We start from the raw sequence: 26083 nt of genomic DNA, 5'->3' as shown, positions 1-26083 counted from the left end.
CCTTGCCGAAACGCGCGGGACATAAGTTGCAGTCGTAGTTCGTCGGGCACATCAGTTCTCGACAAACCCCGATGCCATGAACGCCAGCATAGCTTTCGCGCCGAACAAACGGGCAACAAGCCTCAAGCTTCGTAGTGAACGCACCTTGGATGTGCGCTGCGCTGTTCGGCGCTCACCCGCATGATTCCTGGGTCCTCGCACGGCCCCACTGCGCCCGAACGAGACGAGCGGTAGGCGCTAAAGGAGGCGCTGCCGTCGCGCGCTATCTGTTGGGGCAGTGGCTAAATTGCGAGGATGAGGAGGAGGGAGTGGTTTTAGAGGGCGCCGCCTGATGGCGCTACTTGCGCGCCAAGAGAAGAGCAAAAGTAGCGGAAACGTACTTTGCTACTCGCTTAACTGCGATTTCTGTAGTTTCCATGCTCGTAATTACCAATATACACCACAGCACATGCCTCTAAAGCACCCTTCTAAGACAACACCGTATTCACTAGACGCGCCTTGGTTCATTACAAACCATCGAGCTGGCTTGGCGGTTTCAGAGAACACAACTTTCCGATCAAATCTCGTCCGCTATTGATGCTTGAGAATGTAGCGCAGAACATGTTTGTGATCTGTTGTAAACCATCGAAACAGGAAATAAAGACAAAAAGATAAAGCTGGCGTGGCGCAGTGGTTAGCGTGCTCGCCTCGCACTCCGAAGGCTCTAGTTCGATTCCCCAGCTCGACCAATTTCCTATTCGGTTTTATTTATTAATGCTTCTGGGATCTTCGCTCGCGGCCAACGCCGACGACACCGGATATTCTGCTACGCCGGGCCGTTAACGCTCTCGTCTTAAAAGCGTCATAACACTGATGACCTTTTTTTATGTGCTGCTAATTCGTTACACAGCACTTTAAGAAATCTGCTGGCGTCCTAATTTTTTATGAGAACGAAGGTGGCTGCCATAAACAACACAGCACGCATGCGTCCTCGCGTAGTCATTAAAATATAATACACCTTCACATTTTTTGAAACTTGTTTCCTCTTACCCTTCACGTCGAGCTTTATTTTTTTTTTACTGCTGTCTAAACACATGTCTCTCTTTTTGCAGTTGGTTATATCGCCACGAAAAAGGATGTACCGTCCTTAGAAGCGGTAGAAGACGAATTCCCTGACGTCATGATGGGCGGCCGCTTCCGACCAAAGAACTGTACTTCAAGGCATAGAGTGGCGATCCTCATTCCTTACAGAGACCGCGCCCAGCATCTCAAAGTTTTCATCTACAATATTCATCGGGTACTGGCAAGGCAGCAGATTGACTACGGCGTCTTTGTCATCGAGCAGGTTAGTTTCGAAAACTTTTTGGATATGACTACTAACAGCAAGATAAATGGGTACACATGCAGTGTTTTGCTCCTTTCGGTAAATATCCATTAACGCAACTTAGTGTCCGCGCAGAAGTTCCGAAATAATGCAGTATGCGCATTCATCGCACTTCAACAAGTACGAGGACCGCACAGACATGGTAAAAAGTTTGCGAGCCTATGGGTTCGCGGAAAAAAATTCTGGGTTGCCTCGCTAGTCTGTCGGCTCCTATTTTCATGTGAACGGAGCGTGCATGAGCCACCAAAATTCAGTACTTTTTCACGGACCTGCTTTTTTTGACCACATAGAAACAATATCTTTGTCCGCGAGCCCGCCTCCCGAAAAATTTTGCCCCTGACTTAACATATTGATTTTCACTTTTTGTATCTCCCGCTCGTACCTTATCGTCGGCCGTGTCGTTTCTTATGCCTGCCATTATTAGTGTGGACTGCGCTCCACCATTAAGCGGAAGCAATAGTCGGAGACATATATTTAGTGGTTGCCAGTGGACTTCCTTCAAGTGCATGTCCGCAGCCGAGTGGACAGCGTGGAGCGTGGATAGCGACCTCAAAAGGAAAGTTTTTGACGATATGGCTCTTGCGGAAGGAGGATTCAAGCACTCTGGATACTAACCGACAACTTGTGGCAGTTTGTAACGAGCAGGCTGCATCGCGGAGAACCCTCTTCTATTAGGTGGAAATCTGGGGAGACTTACCTTTGACCCATGCGTCGCTGGCAAACCTAATCGAAGTCCGCAGCCGCCCAGGGCTGGTCCCCTTAACTGTTCACGTGCGGCTTGCTTTCCAGCTTTCAACCCATTAGCACACGGTTCGCCTAAAAGCTGTCTGCTCGCCGCACACTGCCACAATTCACCCGCGATCTCTAGAGATCTCACACCCGCGTCCCACAAAATCATAGGTCGCCCACCGCTGCCCTTGCAGGTCCCTATTCAAGGTGCTTGCTCGAGGAGTGACGTTTACAGGCAGAAGATGCGCTGGAAACCACAAGAGTGTCTAAGGGTGGAAGGCAGTCGTAACTCTTAATGGCAGGCGCAACAAACAATAAGGCGGACTATAAGGTTCGGGAGACAAAACTGTATACCAATATGGTACGGCCTTCGTACATTGGCACGTGGCAGCCCTTGAACTGAGAGGCTAGTTGTATTTCCTTCTTTGGTTCTCTAACTTCAGCGGTGGATTGCGCCTGGGACTCTGGGAGAGGTTTCTGGGTATTGTGCCTACTTTTAACTCAAGTACTCACCGTTTACATTGCTACTACCATATTTTTAGTGGACAAGAAATTGAAGCAGGCACAAAAAGGCGCCTAACAAACCTTTCGCCTTTCTTAATAGGGGTTGTACTAGAACGAAGCGTCAGCCGCCGGCGATCCACGTTGCTTACAGAGGCGGTAAATTTGTGCGCGACAAGGAAATATCTGAATGGTCCCGGAATCAGTGAGCGTAGAACACAAGTGAGAGCGGGTGTGAAGAACAAGCGGGTCGCACCCGCCCTAATCGCACCGTAGAGCAGGTGACAAATACATTCATTTTAAAAATATACAGGTCACTTGGTTGGATTCCTAGCCATGCATTGGAGCTTTGGTGCATTGCCAGTGTTCGAGATTTCTCGAAGTTGGGAGGGACTGACGTAATAGCCTCTTCCAAGCTTGACACTTTAAGGAGTGCTAGATATCATCATACCAAGTGTGATGCATATTTCTCAGAAGGGCTCTACGTGCACGTCTTTCACTTTCACCCTTTTTAAAATTCCATCCCTTTTTTCAATGCACTGCTCAGTGTCCACCTAGAGTGAGAAAGTTACGGCTCCCTTAACTGTCCTAATAACCTAACCAATGTAGGTAACCTTGCCGAGTTCACACCGGTTAGGAACGAAAACAAAAGCACCATCAATGCTACTCACCGGATGACTTGCACTGTATGGTAGAAGATAAAAACAAAACAAAGCGTTTGAATTGCAGCAATAAAAATAAATATCCTTAGAAAGCAAAGAAAACACTGCCTAGCTGATAAAACCAGAACCTGTCATGTCTCTGCTGGAACCGTGTTTTGCTGAAACAACGCGAAAACCATAGCAGTACGTTTCTTCCTTTACAGTTGCACGGCATGCTCGACGTTTATTGCAAAAAATGTTTCAGGAAGTTTTTTAGCATATTCCTGTACATTATGTTTCTTGCAGCAATGCTATGTACTCGAATTTAGTGATTTACATCTTTACATTGATTTTTTTGCCATGCGCTACACAGCCTGTGATATATTTAGCATATATGGGACTTTTAGAGGATAAATTTCTAGTCGTTCTTTTAGGGGTAAGGTTCAGTAAAGCCTAATTATTAAGAGACAAATTATTACATATTTGACACCACGAAACATGCGTAAAACTATACACGCCCTATGAAGCTGTGCTCGAAGGCTTTTATGCTGAGTGCAACGCCTCTCTCAGGAGGATTAATAGTAATTCTCCAAGTTGAATACTTATAATAAGTGTGCATTTTGTATTCATAGTCTCTCAAATTATCCCCTTGCATTACGTGCTCTCGAAGCTATATAAATGCCCTCTATATTCTTTTTTACTTCTTTGTCCTTAAAAAATTGACGGACGGGTTTATTTATCTACCAAGCCTTTTTGCACCTGGGATTTCAATGCAAGGCCAGCGCACTATCTTCACAAAAAGTGCACTATATAAGCAGTGATGTGCATGCCGTCTAAACAGAAGAGATCGATGTCCAGTGCCGCTAGACAGATTTTTCTTTGATATTTTCTTTCTAGGATATATTTCTTAGATAAGCAGATAATTTCTTATTCAGCGGAAATTGGTTCTGAGAAAAAACTTTGGAGTTGAGCTCAACACTGTATTTTTGCTTCAGCAGCAAATGCATTCAAATAACCTTGGAAGAACCCTGTTTAGTGATTTACAGGCAAAAACGGAATACATGATCGTACGTGATTTTTCTGTTTTAGGGTGACAATGAGCAATTCAATAGAGCCAAGCTTTTAAATGTGGGCTACCTGGAAGCCACTGCTCTCTACGACTATCAGTGTGTTGTGTTCCACGACATTGACTTGGTTCCGGCCGATGACCGCAATATTTACACCTGTCCCCAGCAGCCGCGACACATGTCCGTGAGAATAGACCAACGTTCGGGGTAAGAGATATTTTGGTCTCTCCAAAAATAGCCGGTGCCAATTAGTCTGCGTTTGTATTCCTCCGGAGCTTATACCCGCAGAGAACTGTGTCCAAAATGGTGCCTAAATTTATCAGAAAACGCATGACAAAATTTTAACTTCTTAGCGCAAAATAAAGACCGCTGTTCAAAATGATAGATGATCAAAACTTACGAAAAATATCTCCGTTCGGCAGTATATAAGCTACGAGAAATTATGCGGTACGTGGCCATGTGCTGTGCATGTTCAAGGTGAATGCAGTGTGTCTAGTAAGCATGCTCACTAGGTTACACTTGGATGCTTTATATAAGTAATTGTAATGTTTCTGTCTCGCGACCTGGTTTATTGAGCTGTTTTCTTATTGTACCGCCTACACTGGTGCCATTTTGGTTCCCTCATACCTGCTGAAGGCGGGTAACAAAATAGGTTAATTTTAATTTTTGAGCATCACAGATAGAAAAACGTCCTCTTATCTATAGGACTTCAAGAATAACAAAAATGCTAAGGCTCAAATGCTTCACATCATACACCCGAACACACCATACACCCCAACAATAGCTTTCCTGATTAAGCACCGTTAGAACTGATGTTCGGTCGACAGGAGCCGTCCTCTAAATTGCTAATATTTCTTGTTTTTTCAAACCATTGACTAAATTGGCGGTCACTGTGAAGCATGAATGAATGAATAAAGCCCTTATTGCAAGGAAGGGATGCACTCGACCGCGGTTGGGGATAAAGATAAATAATGCTTTAATGTCCACTGGTGTGTGCTGTTATCCCGGACCAGGCACGGCCGATTAGGAGAAGGGATGAAGGTGTAGGGGCGAAACCAACTTCTAGTCGGTCGTCTTCATAATCTTCAAAGCTGCGCGTCGTAATCCCGTCGACCACCCCTCTTACACTACTCAAAGCAGGCCGCTCACACTACCCCATGTCTCGATGGAATATTGTGCTGCTGTGCCCGATCGTATCCGATCTTCTAGGCTGGCCGTGTAGTCATGTGGTTTTTTAAATTCTGTGTCACCTTCGCCAGAAGGATGGGCAAGTTCATATAAGATAGCGTAGATCTGCTCCTCAGTGTTCTTGACAGTGGGTGCATCTTTTGTGCACAGGTCCGTCGTGTCTGGCAAGAGACCACTTGTGGAGCGCGTACGGGGTGTGCACTGCATTAGCAATATAGGAATAACTTTAAGAACGACTGGCAAGAGACCACTTGTGGAGTGCGTACGGGGTGTGCGCTGCATTAGCAATATAGGAATAACTTTAAGATCGACTCTTGTGCCCGAATGAGTGATCCCGTAGTGTCAATCACCGGTGCCTGTGTTCCTTTCTGTAACCGGCGCCTGCAGTTTGCTGTTATTTTGGGCCAACGTAGTGTGTAAGTGCTCTGTCCGCGGAGCCTTCATTCAAGAGTTTTAAGTAGGGATTTGGTTCTACCGGGCTTGGCAGGAAGTTGGGGTGTGGGGCGTGGTATATTTGATCAAGCCCACCCTCTTGCTGGGCAGCCGCATGCACGGCTGCGTTACCCCGTCCGTGCCATTGTGACCCTGTGTCCATATAATTCGGATGCTTGTTCCCACGTCCCGCAGCCGTTTCAATCTCTTCCTGATGTCGTTGACCACCGCGTCCTCTGTCGTTGGCGCTGCTGTCGCTGCGTGTGAGTCAGTTTGGATTCGATAAATATTTGCATTCTCTGTTCAGCAGTATCGCCTGTGGCGATCGTAACGGTGCTGACGGCTCCCCATATGGCAAGCAGTGAAGAAAACACCTGCTGAAAGGGCGTTTAATCAGGACTGGTATTTTTGAGGTGTGAAGATATGAGCTACATACTTTTTAAACCCCCATTCAGAGCGAAAGTATCCCTTAAGTGGACTAACTGAGGTAGTAAACCAAAGATATAGGTTCTGACTGACTTCATCGTTAAGAAACAAAGGAAATAAAAGTGCAGAGCTTCAGCTTGCGGCACACTTCAACTAGCTGACACCAAGGCGCCTTCTGTCGGCTATGTTGCTGGGCGTCAATAGAACTCGCACTTAGTTCGCGCTCTTAAACGCTTCATCCTCAAGGTAAGCATTTACATTGTTTCTTATTGTGCTTTTTTGTGAGTAGTGACTTTCAGCTTGGGGTCTATGGCAGTTATAACGGCTTTCGCGAAGGAGGCCATGACGTCTAGCTAACGATATATGGCGCGAAATGCCAAAGCGGCTAATTAGTTTTTACAGGCCCAAGATATGCGCGCAAGGTTACGCGACCCTGTGACGTCATCGCCCCATCGACAAAGGTGGTTTTGTGACTGACTCGGGACGCGAAGCCGCCGCGGTGGATCAGTGCTTATTGTGCTCGGCTGCTGACCTGAAATGACAGGGTTCAATCCCGGCCTCGGCGCCCTATTCAGATTTATGTCTTGTTCTCCGTATACTTTCCATGTTAATCTCAAATTTCTGAGTAATATCCTAAAGCCTAATAAGGGCTCTGAAAAACAGTGAGTTAAAAAAAAAAACTGCAAAACTTCACCGTCTGAACTCCGAACAGAAAAAAACAAGAAAGCAAAAAAAGTGGGAACAAAGAAAGCGGCAACGTTCTGTACCTCTGGGTAAGAAAGACAGAAAGCAACAAGCAAGCACTTAAAATGCATAATGCTCCAGTATGCCGGGAAGAAATAAATGGCTTGCAACCTCTCGTTTAGAAGGAAGCTCGAAGTGCATGATTCCCGAAACAGACTGCGTACGTGTCGTGGAGTTTGTTGTGGTGGCTGAAAACAGCAAGTTTATGCTTCGCTTCAGGGTTTAAATTGATGAAGAAAACCTTCAAACATGTACAGTGTGGTGTTGCAGCAACATATTTAGTTCCTCCCAATTCAATGTATGTATGGTTGATGCATTGCGATGGTATTGGCCTCAAAATATAGGGGCTCAATTTTTGATAGACTTCTAGTCTGACAGCGCACTATTTCTCTCCTTGCCTTACCTCACGACTGATGCAAGTAAATTTAAAAGCAGGGCTATACGAAAGTTTTCCGAAACGCTCCTCTCAAACGATAGAAAAAATTTGGAAGAGGAAAAATCAGTCAGTTGTATTTTCCCTCTTACAGGGTTCCCTACGTTTTGATGTTTGGCGGTGTGAGCGCGCTGAGCAAGGAACACATGCTTCTCGTCAACGGTTACTCGAATCTCTACTGGGGCTGGGGAGGAGAAGACGACGACATATCTTTCAGGTTTGTATGCAGTGTTGTTTAAAGTAACACCCGTGGGCTAAAAAAAGGAAGCTAAAGAAAACATGCTGCTTTGTTCCGGTGTACAGACTTGAATATCGTATCTTCAACTGTTATCATTGTTTATTGTTTAAGGTCACCACTCACCAAGTTATTCGTCCGTGTTGTAGTTTCTTGTACACCAGGTTACAGCACCAATGACAGGCTGCATTCCAAGTCCTTATATGGCAGAGAAAAAAAAATATCATGAAGTCGAGTGGACTTGAACATTCGGTGCATGCCACTGTGAAAGTCGCATACTACGTTTAAAAACTTGGAGTAGAGAATAAATGTTGGGCCTACAGGAGAACCATGTTTTTATTGCGAACTCCGCCGTGGTTACTTGCTGAAAGCTGACGGAGCTCGATTCCCTTGCGCTCATTCAGATGGTGTTATCACTTTGCCCGTTCATAAGGCGTTTTATCTATATCTGGCATGAGAAACAAAATACCCGCCGGAGCTGTTGGCGCCATGCTGACACAGCTAATCGACAGCATTCTACAATTAAAAAGGCCCAGTGGTTCTGGTGCTCGCAGGCTGAACTGAAAAACGCGGGTTTCATTTCGGTCGCGGCGGTCGCGTTTCGATGGAGGCGAAATCCTAGATGCTCCTGTACTGTGCAATGCCAGTGCATGTTGAAGAACCCCAGGTGTTCGAAATTATCCGAAGCCCTCCACTACAGTGTCCATCATTGCGTGAGTGGTTTTGGGACGTTAAATCCCATAAAACCAATAACAAACCATTAAAAAAGTGGCCGTAGCTACGCCGTCGAACACATAGTGCGTTGGGTGCATCTTGACGTATCCAGATTGTAACACCCATCGATTCCCACACATGTAGCCACCCAGAAAAAAAAAAAAACAAGCCATGTCGGGCCTTTGAGCCCATCACAAAGGTAGAGGGCCTCGGTGGAAGTTATCACCAATTTGACAAATACTGCCAAGTATTCATTGAACGACACGCAAGCTGAGTGATTTTGACACTTAATGTTGATTGAACCTTTAATAAACAGCTGCTTGAAAGAACACTTGTGTAGACCTGCTAAAGGAGCTGTTTTCATAGCTGCTGAGCAGAGACTTAAATTATTTCCAGCGCATATTTACTTTTGCCATTCAAGAAAGAGATGCCTCCCGCAGCAACACTCTCTCTTGCACCTACTATATTCATTCAACTAGGACTCACGTAGGCGAATGCTATCTTGGAAGATTAAAAAGGCGCTTCAAATCAGATTGACAGTGTCGAAGCTACGTTTTGAAAAGTCTTGACAGGGATAAAATTAAACCACGAAAAGAGATAGCGTAGACAAAAATACTGCGAGCTAATTACATCCTAGCTGCTACCTAGACGGAGATAAGACTTGCATAGAATATGAACTCTGAAGAACTCATAACTGCTGGCCTGTTTGGGTGATATATTGAACGCGAATTGAACTGAAGAGTACGCAAGACCATGGCAGTGCCAAGCAGAGACAGAAGGTGAGGGTAGCATTAGGATGTTTACCGAGAGAGGGCATTTGTCACTGGAGAGATCTAATTGAAGCCCGACGGGACTGGTATTTGTGAGCACTGGGATCTTGTTGCCTAACAATATTCGGGACGCCACAATCTTAACTGATGCAGCAGAGGCAGCATACGCAATGGTAGAAATGGAACCTGTGTTCGTAACAGTAAAACAAGTAGGAGCAAAGGTCGCGCCTAAAATGTTGAATAGCAGAGACAAAGAAGGGGAGAATGGGTCAGAAATGCAGTTTCCATCAGTTCGCAGTACAGGTGGAATAAATATCCGCGAGAAAAGCCTCTAATTATTTTAAATTATAAGCAGAGAGAAAGTTCTTGCTGCAGCATTGTTTCACATTACGCCCAAAGTTATGTACATGGGCAGATCGTTTTGTGTGCTTATCGAGCTCTCCTATTCTCCTATTGTCGAGCTCCTATTGTATTGTCTGTCATTAATTATTGCAAACATGCCTCGGTGTGTTAGCTGTAACCGGAGGCTACCCTCGAAGCTAATACATGGGGAATGTATACGGGTAACACGCTGCATCGCCTTCCCTGCAGCACTGATGAATATTTTCGCGTGTTATGAATACAGCGTCTCACATTGCTGTCGGAAGGCAAAGCGGAGATTCTTATCATGCTATAATTTCCACGTGATTGATTCCTGCTTTGGGATTACAGGTTAAAAAATTTTAATCTTACCATACTAAGGCGACCTGCCGAAATTGCAAGGTACACATCTCTCGGTCACGCCAAAAGCAAGCCCAGTCCGCATAGGTGAGTGCTTGCTGACAGTCATGATACGCAAATAAGTGCTTTGCTACCGCTTAGTTGTCATCGTCACTAGATTGCTTGTGTGTGGAAGCTATAAAATACGGATCAGTATTTCGCATTTTTTATGTTCTGGGAAAAAATTACCATACTGCTGTAAAAAACTTCGGGGGTTATGACCCATCTGTACGCTGTAGCTTGTATAACTGTAGGACCTTTTTAAATAACGGTGATATAGATTTCATTTAGATTTCCTTCATTTCGATTAAGCTAGTGCTGAAATGCTCTTCATCTCTGAACATTGCGGAGCAAATTTTGCTTGATATCTTTGGGAATTAAGAGGTAAAGATCGAATAAGGTATCACACAAGCAGCACATATAATCACTCATTTATTTCGCAGGGGCTATTACGGCGCGGTGGTTTTGTAGCGATAGCTACATTACGGTAGCATTTCAAGCCTTCGGCGTGGTGGCGCGCCACCCTGTGGCTGCGCCGCCACGCTGTCACGTCGTCGGTCACGTGGTGCGGAGCATCTGCCGCGGCGCGGCACCGTGGCTGATCACGTGGTTAGTCACGTGGTTGGTCACGTGACCAAGTTTCACTCAGCCAGCTGTAGCTTTCGCGTCACTCCAGGTTTAACCAGAGGTAAACCACCGCCAATTTTTCAAGTGCCTGCACATATAGTGAGGCGCCGCACATAGGAGTGGCGTGTGAATACCTGGTATACACACGTGTCGCTTGAAGTGGTCGTTCCAAAATGGGATCTTGCAGATTAGAATTCCCATCTGGGATATATGAAGCTAGAGTTATTTTTTTACTGGAGAACATTCGAAGATAAAGTAACATTTCTGATAATTCCCCCATCATGTTGGGCTTAATGTTCGCACTTATTTTTGCCTTTATATCAGGCTTCAGATTCGCCCTGGCTTTCGCACGGTGGTCTGCTTGGATTGTAGAGACTAGGGGTAGAAGCACTTTGTCCGTTAAACCTTGACATTGGGCCTAATGTTTAGGCTGATTCTTTCATAAGCGAATATCAACCATACTGTGCCGAAATACAGTACAATTGTGCTGTCATAAGTTAAATACTAGCCAACAGGCCTCATATTTGCACCCTTTAGCATGTTTCAACCCTTGCTTAGGCTAAAATTCTAGTGGTTGCTGTTTTCATCTTTTTATCGTATAGGTTTCTTAAACTGAAAATAGTGTGAAGTTCAGCAAAGAGAGCGATTGAGACAGAAAACTTCAAACACAGGGAAGACGCAGAGTTCCGTGATTGTAAACGTGACCCTAGCCTGTCGCTCTAGTACCTGAAGTGATAGGGAAGCGAATGTGATAGCGTAAATGAAAGACGATGATCTCTTAATGAGCGCCATGACCTGCCCCCAGAGATAAACATGTATAAGTATAAACCAGACTGCACACGTCTCTCACATGAAGTCAAACATGTAATGAGGCGAGTAGGCACACATCACATGCATCTTAGAAAGTCCACATGTATTAGCACACACATGCATGCGCATGGCGCATGCCTTTTAGACAAACTAGACCCGCACTCGCCAAATGCACGCGCACCCACAGGTGAGGCACACGTGCTTCTGAGAAGGGTGTTTAGGCTTCCCACACAAACGCTGCAAAGCGGCCTTCCTGGCGCAAGAACCTGGAATAGCTCGCAACTCCTTCGAGAAGAGTCATTTCGGAGATGGAGGTGAATTCCAACTATTTAGCGAAGGTCTGAAGTACCCTCCTTCTTCAGGCGTAGTGAGGAGACTCGGAAAGGTTGTGATAAATAGTATTTAAGGTATTATAGTGTGTAATATTGGGGCTTATTGCACACCGAGGTTTCTGAGGAATCGTTTTGTGACCTCTGTGCCAAGCCTTAAGAGTTTCTGCTGGGAGGACTGTGAGGCTGGACCTTAAATGAAAGCTGGAATTGTAAACCGGCGTCCAGTCTGGAGCCGCAGTTCTGTAGACGGCTTTCACCACTCCAGTTTAGTTCCTTGGCACCCTGTATCGAATGCGACAAAGAGGTTGTGAGGTTGTAACGACATTTATGAAGAATCCCGCATTGAATAAAGGGCCATTCGCATGAACCTGCTTTCACTATCACTGTTTTTATTCCCATCAATTCTACAGTAGGTTGGTATCCATTCTAGCTTTACTTTGTGACAAAGGTGAAGTGCATCGACCAGAAAAAAAGGGCAATTTCACTGAATAGCTTATCGCATGTTCCTGATTTCGTGTTTCTTCTTGTTAGTTCGAATTCTGGTATTGAATGACAAAATATCTACTGATTTTTTGCGCGTTCACCGATACTGCAGAGACCCCTATGGTATGCCAGCCAAATCTTTCCAACGGAAGGGTTGTTGTGAATGAAGTTAGAACTCAGATGCAGATATTGTTTAGCTTAGGCTCTTATGTCTTAGATATAGCTGCCTTATGATTCCTACTTATAGCCGCTTTAATTCTTAGTATTAACTGTGACAGCAAGCGGTCATGAGGATATCTTGAAAGATAAAATAGCAAAATCGTTTGGTTGCGTATTAAAATTGATGCTACAGTTACAGCATTTTCGTGAAATTTTATCGAAACGAAGCAAAGTTGAAGTGCACAATACGTCACCACGAAAATCATACTGAGCGTTAATATATTGATGTTTAAAGAAAACACATGCTCCGAATTCTGTGTGACGCCATAAAATGAGCAGACACAAGGCCACCTTCATGCGGCCGAGTCTCCTACTGAGAAACCTCTCCATCATGGGTCGCGATTTCAGCATTAAGTTGCGTTCCTAATGTAGGAAGCAATATTTCATCCGAAGTCGCAGCGGAATGGCATATTGTGGGTAGCTGGTTCAGAAATTCTTCGTTGTGAACATCTATGCGAATCTTTTAAACAAAAGCCAGTTAACGTTCCCTTTATGTTACTGAGGAACCGGGTAAACACTGCACAATTACAATGCCGCAGTAAATGTCCGAGCACACAAGCATGCAATCTATTCGTTGTCTCAGAGAGTGTTCTCTGTATTTGCAGACTCAGGATCCTGGCAAAATGGAAAGATCGCTACAAGAAAGATGGCCTGAACAGTGTGAAGTACAAGCGATTGGACATACAGTTCAAGAAACTTTACACCTGGATACTGGTCGACCTTAGGGAACTAGAGGAGCACACATAGCATGGGATTGTGTTCTGTGTTTTTGTGCGCCTATTCGGGAACTGAAAATAAGCATGAGAAGAGAAAGATGCATGATGCCGTGGCTGCCGTTACAGGCGTGCAAAAAGGGAAATGAAAACCGGAATCACAAATGCAGAAGAGTGTACTAATGGTCGAAGTGACGATTTTGCTCTCCAGCGAGTGCTTTCGAGGTATTCAGTGGATGCGAACATTCGAGAGCATGGTGCATCAATGTCATGAGTGTCGCCATGAAACAGTAACTGGCAGCACCCACCGCTTAGCAACGTTTGCATTCGGAACAGCTTCTGTAGCCACAGAGTTCCGAAGAAAGGTAACCAGGTGTCACGGATTACCTGTTGAACGACTCACGGCAGCATTATCTACCGGTGATCCTTGGACTATGCAACATGTGGATCACAAGAGTTAAAAATTCGAGCTTCTGCGCATGAGTGGCTTCTTCTGCACATGGAAGAAGCCAGAGAGGATGAGAATCAGCATCCAAGTCATTATCATCTACGGTCCATGAACATGATTCTATGGAAGAAAAGGCAGAGGTGCAAGACTCCACTGAAAGGATGCGGGGCGACCAGATGGAGTGGTTAGGAGACGAGACCAACGCAGGAAGGCAAAAAGAAAGGAAGTTGGAGCTACGCATCGTTGGACTGAAAGACGGAGCGACGAGGTACGCGCGAATTTTGGTGCGGCTAGAACAATGGACCACTCCAAAGAAGACGTTCGTTCAAGTTCTAGAGTACTTGTGTCTCATTCGCTAAGTGACTGTATGTGTGTTCCAGCCTCCGCACCACTGTGCACGCGTGTAGTTTATAATCGATGCTGGCTGACTGCGTGTGCTTGGCCAACTTATGTACTGACCTTTTGGGTATACGTGCGTAATGATGTAGAGACTAGTGTTTGGTTATTAGAAGTAATCTGACGAGGCGTACCCTCGCTATCACTGATGAGCACGTCCTGCGTTCAGCTAGCGTTCTCAAGAAAAAACACGAGCGTCGGTGTGTTCAGCCAGTCGTCTTCTTCATTGAAGGCCAGTCGCTCCGGCTTCCGGAAACGACGGTCATTTCAACATAAGCTTTAATGATTTGTGGTATCACTTGATGTATTATCTGCACGTAGCATTGTAACAGCGCCATACCGACAAAAACAAATGGCAAGTTCTACGTGATCTCATGGGAGGGTAACTCCAGGAGGACCTGTTTTTGGAGTGATATTCTATTTTTTGCGCAGGGAAAGATGAGTGTGCTTGGCACGGTGAAAGGCGAAACTGATGATTTGCAGCGTGTATTTCCTATCCAACATCTATATCTGTTTGCTACCATTGAAAGAAAAAGAGTCTGAAATAAAGTAAGGACGTCATCAACCTTCTGTACTGAGGAGCCAAGCGAGATTGTTACAAACTCAGTTTTATGTAAGGGTGCATCGTGCTGCTCCTCATCGGGATGCGAAAAGATTTTGCGTTGTATTACATTTGAGACTGTCAGGTGCACAAAGATCCTCAGAAGATTTGTAAACGTTCCTCCGAGGATCTTTTGTGCACCTCACAGTCTCAAATGCAATATGTGTAGCGTCGGACAGCGGATCGCTGCGCGTGCCAGCCCAGCGTTGCGCGTAGGCGCGTGCGAAGGGTGTGTGCGCGGCGACGGCGTCAAAGAGCGTGGCGAGCACGAGGAGCGGAGAGTTGACGCGCCAGAAAACCGAGGTGTGAAGAGAGACAGCGCAGCGGAGGTGGTGTTCAAGCGTGGAGGCGGCAGCCGTTGGACGTTGGGTCCGTGTTGCCGTGCCCTCTGTTGAATCACCGACGCAAGCTTACTGCGTTCTTTGCAAGCGTGGAGGTGGCAGTGGATGGACAGAGGGGCCGTGCTGCCGTAAGGCACTCTTGGATAGCCTGCTTTAAGCCTCCGGCGTTTCGTGACGCCGTCGACGGGACCTGGATACGCTCGTTCTTTCTGCTGCTGCCAAGCTCTTCGGGCTCTTGACGAGAGACCACCGGCGTCTCCCTGTGTTCCTCTCCGCTCCTAATACCACCTGGCTCCCTTCCGTCGCTTCCTTCGGCGCAGCGCCAGAGAAGCGTCGCACTACATCTACCCGCGTCCGCCCTGCCTGCAAGGTAACTCCGCTTCACCTGGGACGTTCAGTACCTGGTGAACACTTTTCTTTATTCTGTGGTGTTGTACGCGTTTTGAGTGTGTCTTTTTCTTGGTGTTTTCCTTTCTTACTGGCTCTTTTTGTTTAAATTATAAATACGGCTCCGTTTTGTTCAGTTTGATCTCTTTGTTCTCTTCTTTTGTTCTAAGCTGCACGCGATAGCGTTCCCCTTGGGAAAGTCGGGACGCACTACCAATTCGCGACAATTGGCGTCCGCGACAGGACGAAGCCGTTTAAACTATACTGGGGAATTTTTTTAAGAATAAGGAAACGATGAGCACGCTAAAGGAGTTGAGTTAGGGAAAGAGTTGGGGTTGAAAGACGCTGAGCTGCGCACGTGGGTGGCTGCCGAGCAAGAGAAGGAACGTGCAGCACGTGCAGCCGAACGGGAGGCTCGACGCGAGCGTGAAAAGGTCCTAGAAGCCGAACGCGAGCATGCAAAGTAGTTAGCAGGAGGCGAACGAGATTGGTTGTGAAACTTTATTTCCAGCGGATATAGAGGAGCGACACGAAGTCGCCCCCCGCTTAAACGGCGGCCGCTATCCCTTGGGCAGCGGCGGCGTCTTCAGCCAGCTGGAGGAGCTTGATCTGTATCCCCGGGTCGGGGCTGAGCAATAGAGCCTCCCAATGAGCAGAGTCGGTAATGAAGTGACTCGCGGGTAGGGACTGCGGGCAGTTCCAGATCATATGATTTAGATCGGCTTTCGCATCACAATTTTTGCATTTGTTTGAGTAGAGTCCTTCCGAATAGAAGCTACACAATTGGGGATTTGGATAGGTGTTAGTTTGAAGTTTACGCCAGGCTTTGGCCTGTTGCTTGGAGAGCGTTTTATCTGCTGGGGGGAATCTGAGTCTTGCAAGCCTGTAGTGCTGCAGGATTTCTCTGTAAGAAAACAACCTCTCCTTGCCAGAGTATAGGGCGGGTGGGCTGCACGACCCAGCTCGGCGGGACAGTTTTCGAGCTAGGTTATGAGCCGCCTCATTACCAGCAAGGGAAGCACGAGCAGGCGTCCAGATTAGGCGAATGCGCCGCGTGGGCTGATAATTTAGCAGAATCCGTGCTGCTTGTGGGGAGATTCTTCCAAACGTGTAGTTACGTACAGCCAATTTTGAGTCGCTGACAATGGTTTCTGCCGAGGATCCCACAATGGCTAGAGCAATGGCTGTTTCTTCTCCAACATGTGTGTGCTGAGTGCGTATAGTGCCCCCAGTTATGAGTGTACCACGTTCCGTGGTGACCACAGCTACCATCTTGTCAGCTGAAGAATCTGCCGCATCTACATATACCACAGAGGTATCATTAAGAAAGCGTTTGCCTAATGATTTGGCTCTCTCTGTACGCCGTTCAGCGTGGAAATCTGGGTGCATGTTCCGAGGTAGTGGAGGAATGACCAGAAGCTGGCGTATATGTTTGGGAAGGTCAGTTGTGGGTCCGCCTTGTCGTTCGTATGTTATGCCTAGTGTGGACAGAATGTGTCTGCCAGTTGGTGTGGCCGATAGTCGTTCGTACTGCGAGACGGTTACCGCTTCAATAATCTCGCTTAGGGTGTTATGAAGACCTAGACCTAACACTTTCTCAGTCGCTGTGTGCATGGGTAGCCCAACTGCCTGTTTGACGCATTTTCTGATTATGGCCTCCACTTTTTCTTTTTCAGCTGACTTGGGATGTAGGTAAGGGCATACGTAGCTATGCGGCTTATCACAAAGGCTTGTACTAAACGGAGAGTATTGCTTTCCTTGAAGCCCGAGTGGCGGTTACTAATGCGGCGAATGAGTCGCATAATTTGCTGCGAGGTTCCCTGAAGCTTCCGAATTACGTCACCATTGAAGCCGTGTTCTTGTAGAATTAGGCCCAAGATTTTAATTTTGGGCACTCGAGGAATGGGGACTCCGCGAATACTGAGTTCGATGGCCGGTGGGGTTTGCGCAAGGGATCTGATGTTGCGGAATATGAGAAATTCAGATTTGGCTGGAGAGCACCGCAGCCCCCTAGGGTCTACATAGTTCCCCACGATATCTATTGCATGCTGTAGTCTCTCCTCGATTTCGGCATCATTGCCCTCGGCGGTCCACAAGGTGATATCGTCAGCATAGAGGCTGTGGTGGAGTTGCGGAACCTGCGCTAATAGGTGTGGAAGTTTCAACATTGCAACGTTGAAGAGAAATGGATATAGGACCGATCCCTGCGGGGTGCCCTTGTTGCCGAGGGGAAAGTCATGCGAGTGGAAACCTCCTACTTGAAAATGCGCCTTTCTACCTGAAAGAAAGTCGCGGATATAGTTGAAGGTGCGGGCTCCCACCCCGAGTTCATGAAGGTTCTCCAAGATCGCATCATGTCTGACATTGTCAAAGGCCTTTTCCAGGTCAAGTCCAAGAATTATTCTGGTGTCCCGCGTTTTTGCCTCAATAATCTGATGCTTGAGCTGAAGCATTACATCCTGCGTAGAAAGTTTTGGTCGAAATCCAATCATGGTTGGAGGGTACAGCTCGTTCTCCTCCATAAACCGGTTGAGGCGGGTATGAACTACGTGCTCCATGAGCTTACCTACACAAGACGTGAGCGAAATCGGCCTGAGGTTCTCAAGGCTGAGTGCCTTCCCTGGCTTTGGGATGAGAATGATCTCTGCCGTTTTCTATATTTGTGGGATGGAGCCCTCCGACCAACATTTCTGCATATACTCAGTTAGTGATTGTAGCGACACTTCATCCAGGTTGCGGAGGATCTTGTTGGATACTGCATCGGGGCCAGTGGCGGATTTGCAGTTTAGCCTGGCAATCTCTGCCCTAACCTCATCCACAGTAATGGGGGAGTCGAGCTGCGTGTTTTCCGGACCAGCATAATCTGGGAAGGCTTGGATAGGAGCATTGCCAATATATCTATCTTTAAGTTCAAGGAAAAGGTCCTCTGGTGGGCCTGCATACTCATGCACAAGCTTCTGCACGTTCTGCCTCTGGATGGTTCTGCTACCTGTAGGGTCAAGTAAATGACGGAGCAAGTGCCAAGTCTTAGAGACTCCCATATTGCGATCCATTTGGTTGCATATGTCATCCCAGTTTTGTTGAGTAAGTTTAGCTGCATGATCCTCGATCTCCTTGTTTAGCCTAGCTATTCTTCTGCGCAGATTGCGGTTCCACCGCTGTCGTTTGAGTCGGTTCTCGAGTCCACTCTTTGCCTCCCATAGGTGAAGAAGCCGGCTGTCCGCAATCTCTAGGTGGTCAGCCTGGTCTAACGTATGGGTGACTGCTTTGGCATCTTGACAAAGATCCTGTGGCCAGATATCTATGTCTAGTATTTCGGGGGTATCAGATTCTCGGGCGGCTCTTTTAGCGCGGAACGTGTCCCAATCGACAAGGGCGGGGGCTCGAGCGCTACGACGTTTGGGGCCAGTTGAGGTCACTATTTCCAATATGTAGTGATCGCTGCCGAAATTTTGTTGAGTGTTTATCCATGTTGGAGTGCCCGAATTTTTAGCAAAAGTCAGATCGGGAGACGTATCCCTGGAAACACTGTTACCGCAGCGGGTGGGGACTAGTGGATCTGTAAGAAGAGTCAACCCACACTGTTGTGCGGTGAGCCACAGTTTTCTACCTTTAATGTCCTCCTGTGCGTAACCCCAAGCCGGGTGTTGGGCATTAAAGTCTCCCGTGAAAATGACGGGGTGATTGCCTGCGAGCTTCAGGGTCGCCTGATAAAGCGGGCCGAAGCTTGCTTTCCGTAACTTTGGGCTGCTATAGACATTCAGCACAAACAGACTGTGGTCGGGTTTCCTAGGCGGAATTAATTCGACTAGCACGTGTGTGACATTTGTGACTGGGGTATCGTGCTGTACTACCGCAATATTTCGTTTGACAAGAGTCGTGACTCCAAGCGTTCTACCCCCCGATGAAAAGGATTGATACCCAGCTAGCTTGCTATTAGTTTGTGTCTCTTGTAGTGCGATTAAGTCCGGTCCGTCCCTATTGTTGAGGAATTGTTGGAGTACAGCTCGTTTGCGGCTAAATCCTCGGCAGTTACACTGCAAGATGGTGTAATTGGGTTGTGGCGCCATGTTGTTGCTAGTCGGATACCGCTTCAGAAGAAGCGGGTTTGCGAATTTTGTGAGGAAGGAGCCTGCTCTCTGCTTCCTGCTGCCAGCTGCCTAAGTTAATTAATTCCTGCCGGTGTCTGCATAATTCTTCCATGATGGAAGTCATTGTAAGCTGCACTTGAATGAGGGTGTTGTTAGTCTGCGTTTGCGCTTCTTCAATTTTGTGAATGGTGTCGACTAGTGTTTGGCCTTCGGACAGGGTATCGCCTGCTTTTCGCTTAGGCGGGGGTGCCCGCGTTGATTCAGCATGCATGTCCGCTCCGGCGGAGGTAGAGGGGGTAGCTTTATTGGCGCCATCGGTCGTAGGCGGTGACCCAGCCTGCATTTGTTGCTGTTTTAGAGCGGCATTTTCTTTATTTAGGTCCTCGACCTCACGAAGGAATTTCCCTACCAGCACTTTCAGGTCTGCTAGCTCAGAGGGGTTGGAGTTAGATTTCTGGGAGGCTTTATCTGCCCAGCCTACCTTTTGCATGCCGACGGCGTCCTGGTTCAAACCGGGGTTTCCGTGGCTGGTGTGAAGGAGTCCTGGATTTGGAGGCGGACCGGCCTCTCGGTTCCAGTCGTGGAAAGGAGCTGGATCGATGTCTATAATTTGTTCGTCCCCTGCTTTTGGAGCGGCTGCGTCGCTCTTTAGACTGCGGCGACTCTTGGCTATGCTGGGTCAGATGTTGGCGTTCCTGTTCCCAGCGGCGTTTGATGACAATGTATGGAGTGCGGTAGATTTCGCGGCACTTGTTGCTGCCCAGTTCATGGCCCTTACCGCACAAGGCACACTCTGGCTCGCAGCTATGTGTCTCAGGAGGATTGGCCACGCCGCATCCGCGGCAGCGAGCGTTTTTCGGGTCCGGGCAAACGTCTGTGCGATGTCCGAGTTGTCCGCACAAAGAACACACTTCGTATTTTTTTTTGTAGAGGCAGCAGCGAATCATGCCACCACCGAAGCTGATCCAACGGGGAACTCGCTCACCGTTGAAGAGAATGAGGACCGTCTGCGACTGCGCACCCATGCGCCGGACTCCACATATTGGAGGATTCCTTGGATGCTGAAGGTTCGCAATGATGTCAGCGTCCGATAGATGTTTAGGAACGCCTTGGATCACTCCTTTACCACTGCCATCCGGCGTGGCGACATACGAGGTGATGGCGATCTTGTTCGCGCCGTAGATGAGCTCCTTGATGTTTAAGTAGCGTTCCACTCGTACCGCGGAATGGGTGGCCACCAGTATGGTGTGTTGCTTGAAGTTGAGTAGCATGCAGTCTTCAGATGATTCTGCCAAGGTGAGGCCCGCGGCGTCCCGTATGAGTTGAAAGATGCCGAGTTGGCCACAGCTCTCGAGTATACGGAGGCCGCCCGATGGCCGGAATATCACCTTGGTTAGGCCCTTGGGTAGGCGAGGTAGGTTCGACGCCACCGATTGTCGAGCAAGTCGTCGGCCAAGCTTTTTCGCAGAGGAGTCGGCAGAGTGCCGCATGCTGCCCTGTCCCTGGGCGCGATCGGTTCCATTGTGTGCCGCGGGGTTATTCCTTTGGCGTTCGTGACCGGAGCGTTTCGATTCACCGACGGTGAACCAACCATATTGGTGCGAAACTTCTTCGGGGCTAATGTCAGCCCCCTCCACGGTGACTTCCATGTCCAGTGTTGGAGGAAGATCCCACTCAGATAATGCGGCACAGCCCCATCAGAGCGGGGTCGCTAGGCCTGGCGTGGGCCTAGCGGGCCGTGCGTACCGGCGAGAGCCGAAACGCAGAAAAGTCCGCAGAAACAGGCAAAAAGAGACTTGCCGATGCGTCCGACGGCGTTATCCGAGCTTCGAAGACGAAATCCCAGGCGAACGAGAGCATGCAATGTCACTAGCGGAAGCTGAAGAGCGTAGATTGCAGCTCCAATCAAGGCTCGCAGAAGCTGGTGGGGGTAATTGTGAACCCAAATCGTGGCCCTCAGCAGCGGTTAGCCCATACAAATTGATCCCGCCTTTCGACGATCGTAGGGATGACTTGGATGCATACCTCAAACGTTTTGAGCGTATCGCAGAAGGGCACAGCTGGCGCAAGGAAAAAAAACCAGCTGAGGATAAAGTGTTGGTCGGACTTATCCGGAAAAGCCCTGCAGACGCCCAATACATGCCTGTACTAGAGGGCGAGCTCCGAGGCCTACCCGTACGTGTTTTACGGGATACAGTGGTGGTGCTGAGAGCCCTAGTTCCTGACTCAGCTCTCACTCGAGATCCGCGGTGTTCCTTGTTTATGGCAGCAGTCTGGAAATTCCCTAGGCAGAAGTCTATATCTCTTCCCCTTATTTCACTGGCATGGCCCTGGCAAAGTGCATGGAGACACCATTGTACAATGCCGTAATTGGAAATATGCCAGGTGCCCGTGAGCCCTCAATTCCAGATATCAGTTGGAAGAAATAAGACGGCGTTGCTAAATTGAGTACTGGCATAGTCAATGACGAGGTCGCCAGGGAAAATGGTGGGCGCGAGGGCACAAATGTGGTGCTGGCCGGAAAAGAAGTTTCTGGATGAAGGAGGGAAAGTACTTCTTCGAGCGTTGGTCCCATGAGGTTCACCAAGGAAATGTTAGAAGCAGAGCAAAGAGACGATGATTGAGGCGTGTTGGGTGAAAGTAGGGAAGGTGTTCCATGGCAAGCACGGCACTTCACACTCGTATTCTGTTGAATAGGGTTTGCTGTACCGTCTCTATCATCTCGCCTCCGGTAGAGGGGTTCGACAGGTAGTACTTCCCAAGTCTTGCCGATCATAGGTGTTAAGGCTTGCCCACTATAGCGCATTGGAGCGGAATCGGGGCATTAAGAAGACTACAGATCGACTTCTGGAAGAATTCTACTGGCCGGGAGTGCAGGAGAAGATTAAGGGATATGTCAGATCGTGCGACATCTGCCAAGGGAGGTGCCCGAAAGGCAAAGTAGGGAAAGCTCCGTTGGGACGCATGCCTCTTTTCAGCACTCCATTTGATCGGGTCGCTGTTGATATTGTCGGTCCGCTGTCGCCCACATCGGTGAAAGGGAATAGATATATTCTCACTCTCGTCGATTTTTCAACGCGGTATCTCGACGCCGTGGCTCTGCCAAAGATAGATTCAGCAGCCGTGGCAGATTGTTTGGTGAAGATGTTCTCTCGTATAGGCTTTCCGAGAGAGATCCTTTGTGACCAGGGCTCCTGGTTCACTTCCAAAATGATGAGAGAGCTCAATGATCTCTTGGCGGTGAAACATCTCAGCACGGCCCCTCACCATCTAAAGTGCAATGGGATGGTGGAGAAATTTAACGGCACACTCAAGTAGATGCTGCGGAAGCTCAGTCAGGAGGAGCCCAAAACTTGGGATCATTATATCGCTCCGCTTCTGTTCACATATAGAGAGGTGCCGCAGGCGAGACTGAGGTTTTCTCAGTTTAAGTTGATATTTGGACGACATATGCGAGGACCGCTCGCAGTCCTCAGAGACCTCTGGACAAGGAAAGATCTGGGAGAAGACATGAAGACGACATATGGTTACATTCTCGATCTAAGAGAATGTCTCGAGCAAACTGCGAGAGTGGCACATCAAAATCTGTTGTGTGCCCAACAGTCTCAGAAGAGATACTATGACAGGATCAGCAAGAAGCGGTAGTTAAGGGTTGGAGATCGTGCTCTCATTCTTTTGCCGAGCAGCCACAATAAACTGCTAATACAGTGGAAAGGTCCATTTGTGCTTTGTGAAAAAAAGAACGACGTGGATTATTGGATCGACTTGGGCCACACTAGAAGCATTTCCACATCAATGTGTTGAAAAGATACGAAGAGCGTGCGTCCCAAGAGACCATGCAGGCGTCATCTTTTGTTGTAGTCGAAAAAGGTGACAGGTTCGCAAAACGTGAGCATTGATTGCACGAGTCGTTTATCAAGTGCCGGAGGTGGATACCCAACGTAAAGTGCTACTGTCTGGTGTTTGCAATTGTTACCTGTGCAAATGTAGCCTGGCAGTGTTAGTGCGTCATTTTTTCCCCTCGTTCTACGGTTAGGTGTTGCTCAGTGTGCACATGTTCACCTTTATGGTACAGTCGTGTTTAAAGATTGTGTCTGATGTTTTGAATGGTTTTTATTTTTCCTTTTTCTAGATGTATTATGCTTGAGCACATGTTTCCTCTGTGCGCGTTTCCATGTGCCTCCATGTGTCACTGTGTAAAGCGCCTTCGGCGACTTCGGGAGCGTTTAAATTGTCTGTTTACAACATGAACATAAGTGTTATGTACAGCAACGGCAGTATTTTGTATGTGAAAAAACTTTTTAGAAGAAGGGGGGGGGGCATTTGTGAGGTGCACAAAAGATCCTCTGAGGATTAGTGAACGTGGTGCGTCGGCAGTGGTGCGTCGGACAGCGGAGCGCTGGGCGTGCGAAGGGTGTGTGCGAGGCGACGGCGACAAGGAGCGCGGCGAGCACGAGGAGCGGAGAGCTGACGGGTCAGAAAACCGAGGTGTTAAGGGAGACAGCGCAGCGGAGGTGGTGCGATTCAAGCGTGGAGGTGGCAGCCGTAGAACGTTGGGTCCGTGTTGCCGTGCCCTTCCTTGGAACACCGACGCAAGCTTACTGCATTCCTTGCAAGCGTGGAGGTGGCAGCCGATGGACTGAGGGTCTGTGCTGCCGTAAGGCACTCTTGGATAGCCCGCTTTAAGCCTCCAGCGTTTCGTGACGCCGTCGACGGGACCTGGATACGCTCGTTCTTTCTGCTGCTGCCAAGCTCTTCGGGCTCTTGATGAGAGACCACCGGCGTCTCCCTGTGTTCCTCTCCGCTCCTAATACCACCTGGCTCCCTTCCGCCGCTTCCGTCGACGCATCGCCAGCGCTGCGTCACATGCATCCACCCGCGTTCGCCCTGTCTGCAAGGCATCTCCGCTTCACCTGGCACGCTCAGTACCTGGTGAACACTTTTCTTTATTCTGTAGTGTTGTACGCGTGTTGAGTGTGTGTTTTCTTGGTGTATTCCTTTCTTATTGGCTCCTTTTCCTTTAAATTATAAATATGGCTTCGTTTTTTTTGTTTTATCTCTTTGTTCTCTTCTTTTGTTCGAACCGGCACGCGACAGCGTTCCCCTTCGGAAAGACAGGGACGCACTATCAATTCGCGACAATGACACTAAGAAGAACACCGGTGAGCTAGTGAAGTTTGTTGCCTATTACGAGTTAAAAAAGGAATTGGTTAATTCAGCTAATAAGGATGGAGATAGAAGTGTCTTTAGACGTTCCAGATTATGATGCGACCTTAAACTCTGTAAATCAATTCCTGCCTGTAAAGTTAGCTTCTGAAACGTATTGCGCTGTCGTATTGCCTTTGATCACACATTTGCAACAGCGTTCACTTTGCAGACGAATGGTAAGAATGTTGATCATTTGATGCACTGTTTGTATCAGTTCATTTTCAGTAGTTTTCGCTGCAAGTTTTCAAGTGTACACAGATATAAGTGTTTGTGTAGGTGAACTTGCTCATTAATTGTCAGCTGCTTCAAGCAATGTCCACAAAGAGACGAAGACACACAATTATCACCGAAAGGCCACAATCGATGCATGGTGCAGAACCGTGAAATACTTGTGTGCTCGCTAATGTGGAGCCTGTCGGCCAATCTGCTATGATGCACTATATTTACTACAGCAATACATTTGCGATGTCTGAACCTTAACACATTGCGTATGTCGTAACAGTGAAACGCAGCACCCGCTAGAGAAAGCTATCCGATTTTGAGCTTTGAAATGCTAAGAGCTGAAGGGTATTAAAAACGCCTTCTCCCTGAACAGCTTTCAGGTGGAGGACACCGTGGTACTGCGAAGGATGCAGCGTTATTTTATAGTGCTCAACCTGTCGAACTAAGTGAAACTGGGTACCAAATATTAGCTACCTTTAACCTTAATAGATGCGCTTCCTACGAATCGGATTAATCAGGTCAAAAACCCTTCTTTACATGAAATTAAACATGTCCTATATCTTGAAAATCAGCGCGCACCCAAACACCTATATCAGGAGCGTTCGCAAAGATTACTGTGTGGTGACCACCATAGCAAGGCCATCTCAGAGCAAAGTTGTTTTTTCTGACTCGTTGAAGTATGTCGTACCTAATTTTATTTCGATTTAATGTGAATAACGCGCTACACACTCACAAAAACGGCAACTGAAACGGCGGACACAGAACAAGCCCTTGTCCTGTGTCCGCCGTTAATAATAATAAAAATTGGTTTTTTGGGGAAAGGAAATGGCGCAGTATCTGTCTCATATATCGTTGGACACCTGAACCGCGCCGTAAGGGAAGGGATAAGAGAGGGAGTGAATGAAGAAAGGAAGAATTAGGTGCCGTAGTGGAGGGCTCCGGAATAATTTCGACCACCTGGGGATCATTAACGTGCACTGACATCGCACAGCACACGGGCACCTTACCGTTTTTCCTCCATAAAAACGCAGCCACCGCGGTCGGGTTCGAACCCGGGAACTCCGGATCAGTAGTCGAGCGCCCTAACCACTGAGCCACCGCGGCGGGTTGTTACCAGATGTCGTTTTTGTCAGTGTGTAGCGCGTTATTCACATCAAATGTACAGCCAACTAGCCCATATTGCTGCCTTGTTTATTTCGATAT

General features: G+C 47.7%; 1 protein-coding gene across 10 annotated transcripts in view; it reads left to right on the top strand.

Annotated features, from left to right (window-relative positions):
• The window catches only part of LOC144121308 (beta-1,4-N-acetylgalactosaminyltransferase bre-4-like), a 57856-nt gene extending 33351 nt beyond the window's left edge, over positions 1–24505 (top strand). For 5 of the 10 annotated variants that reach the window (XM_077654455.1, XM_077654454.1, XM_077654456.1 and 2 more), the window contains 5 exons: positions 1092–1324; positions 4324–4508; positions 7619–7741; positions 9955–10050; positions 13079–24505. In XM_077654455.1, the coding sequence (XP_077510581.1) occupies positions 1092–1324; positions 4324–4508; positions 7619–7741; positions 9955–10050; positions 13079–13220 (779 nt within the window). In that variant the 3' untranslated portion in view covers positions 13221–24505. Of the gene's footprint in view, positions 1–1091; positions 1325–4323; positions 4509–5639; positions 5843–7618; positions 8024–8139; positions 8626–9954; positions 10051–13078 lie in introns of those variants that run through there. The other 5 variants (XR_013312595.1, XM_077654460.1, XM_077654459.1 and 2 more) reach the window with 5 other exon arrangements.
• The last annotated feature ends 1578 nt before the right edge of the window (positions 24506–26083 follow it).

The sequence above is a fragment of the Amblyomma americanum genome, chromosome 2, assembly GCF_052857255.1.
Source record: "Amblyomma americanum isolate KBUSLIRL-KWMA chromosome 2, ASM5285725v1, whole genome shotgun sequence".
Classification (NCBI taxonomy): Eukaryota; Metazoa; Arthropoda; class Arachnida; order Ixodida; family Ixodidae; genus Amblyomma; species Amblyomma americanum.
The sequence above is the reverse complement of the archived record's forward strand: the minus strand, read 5'-3'. Positions and strand labels throughout refer to the sequence as shown.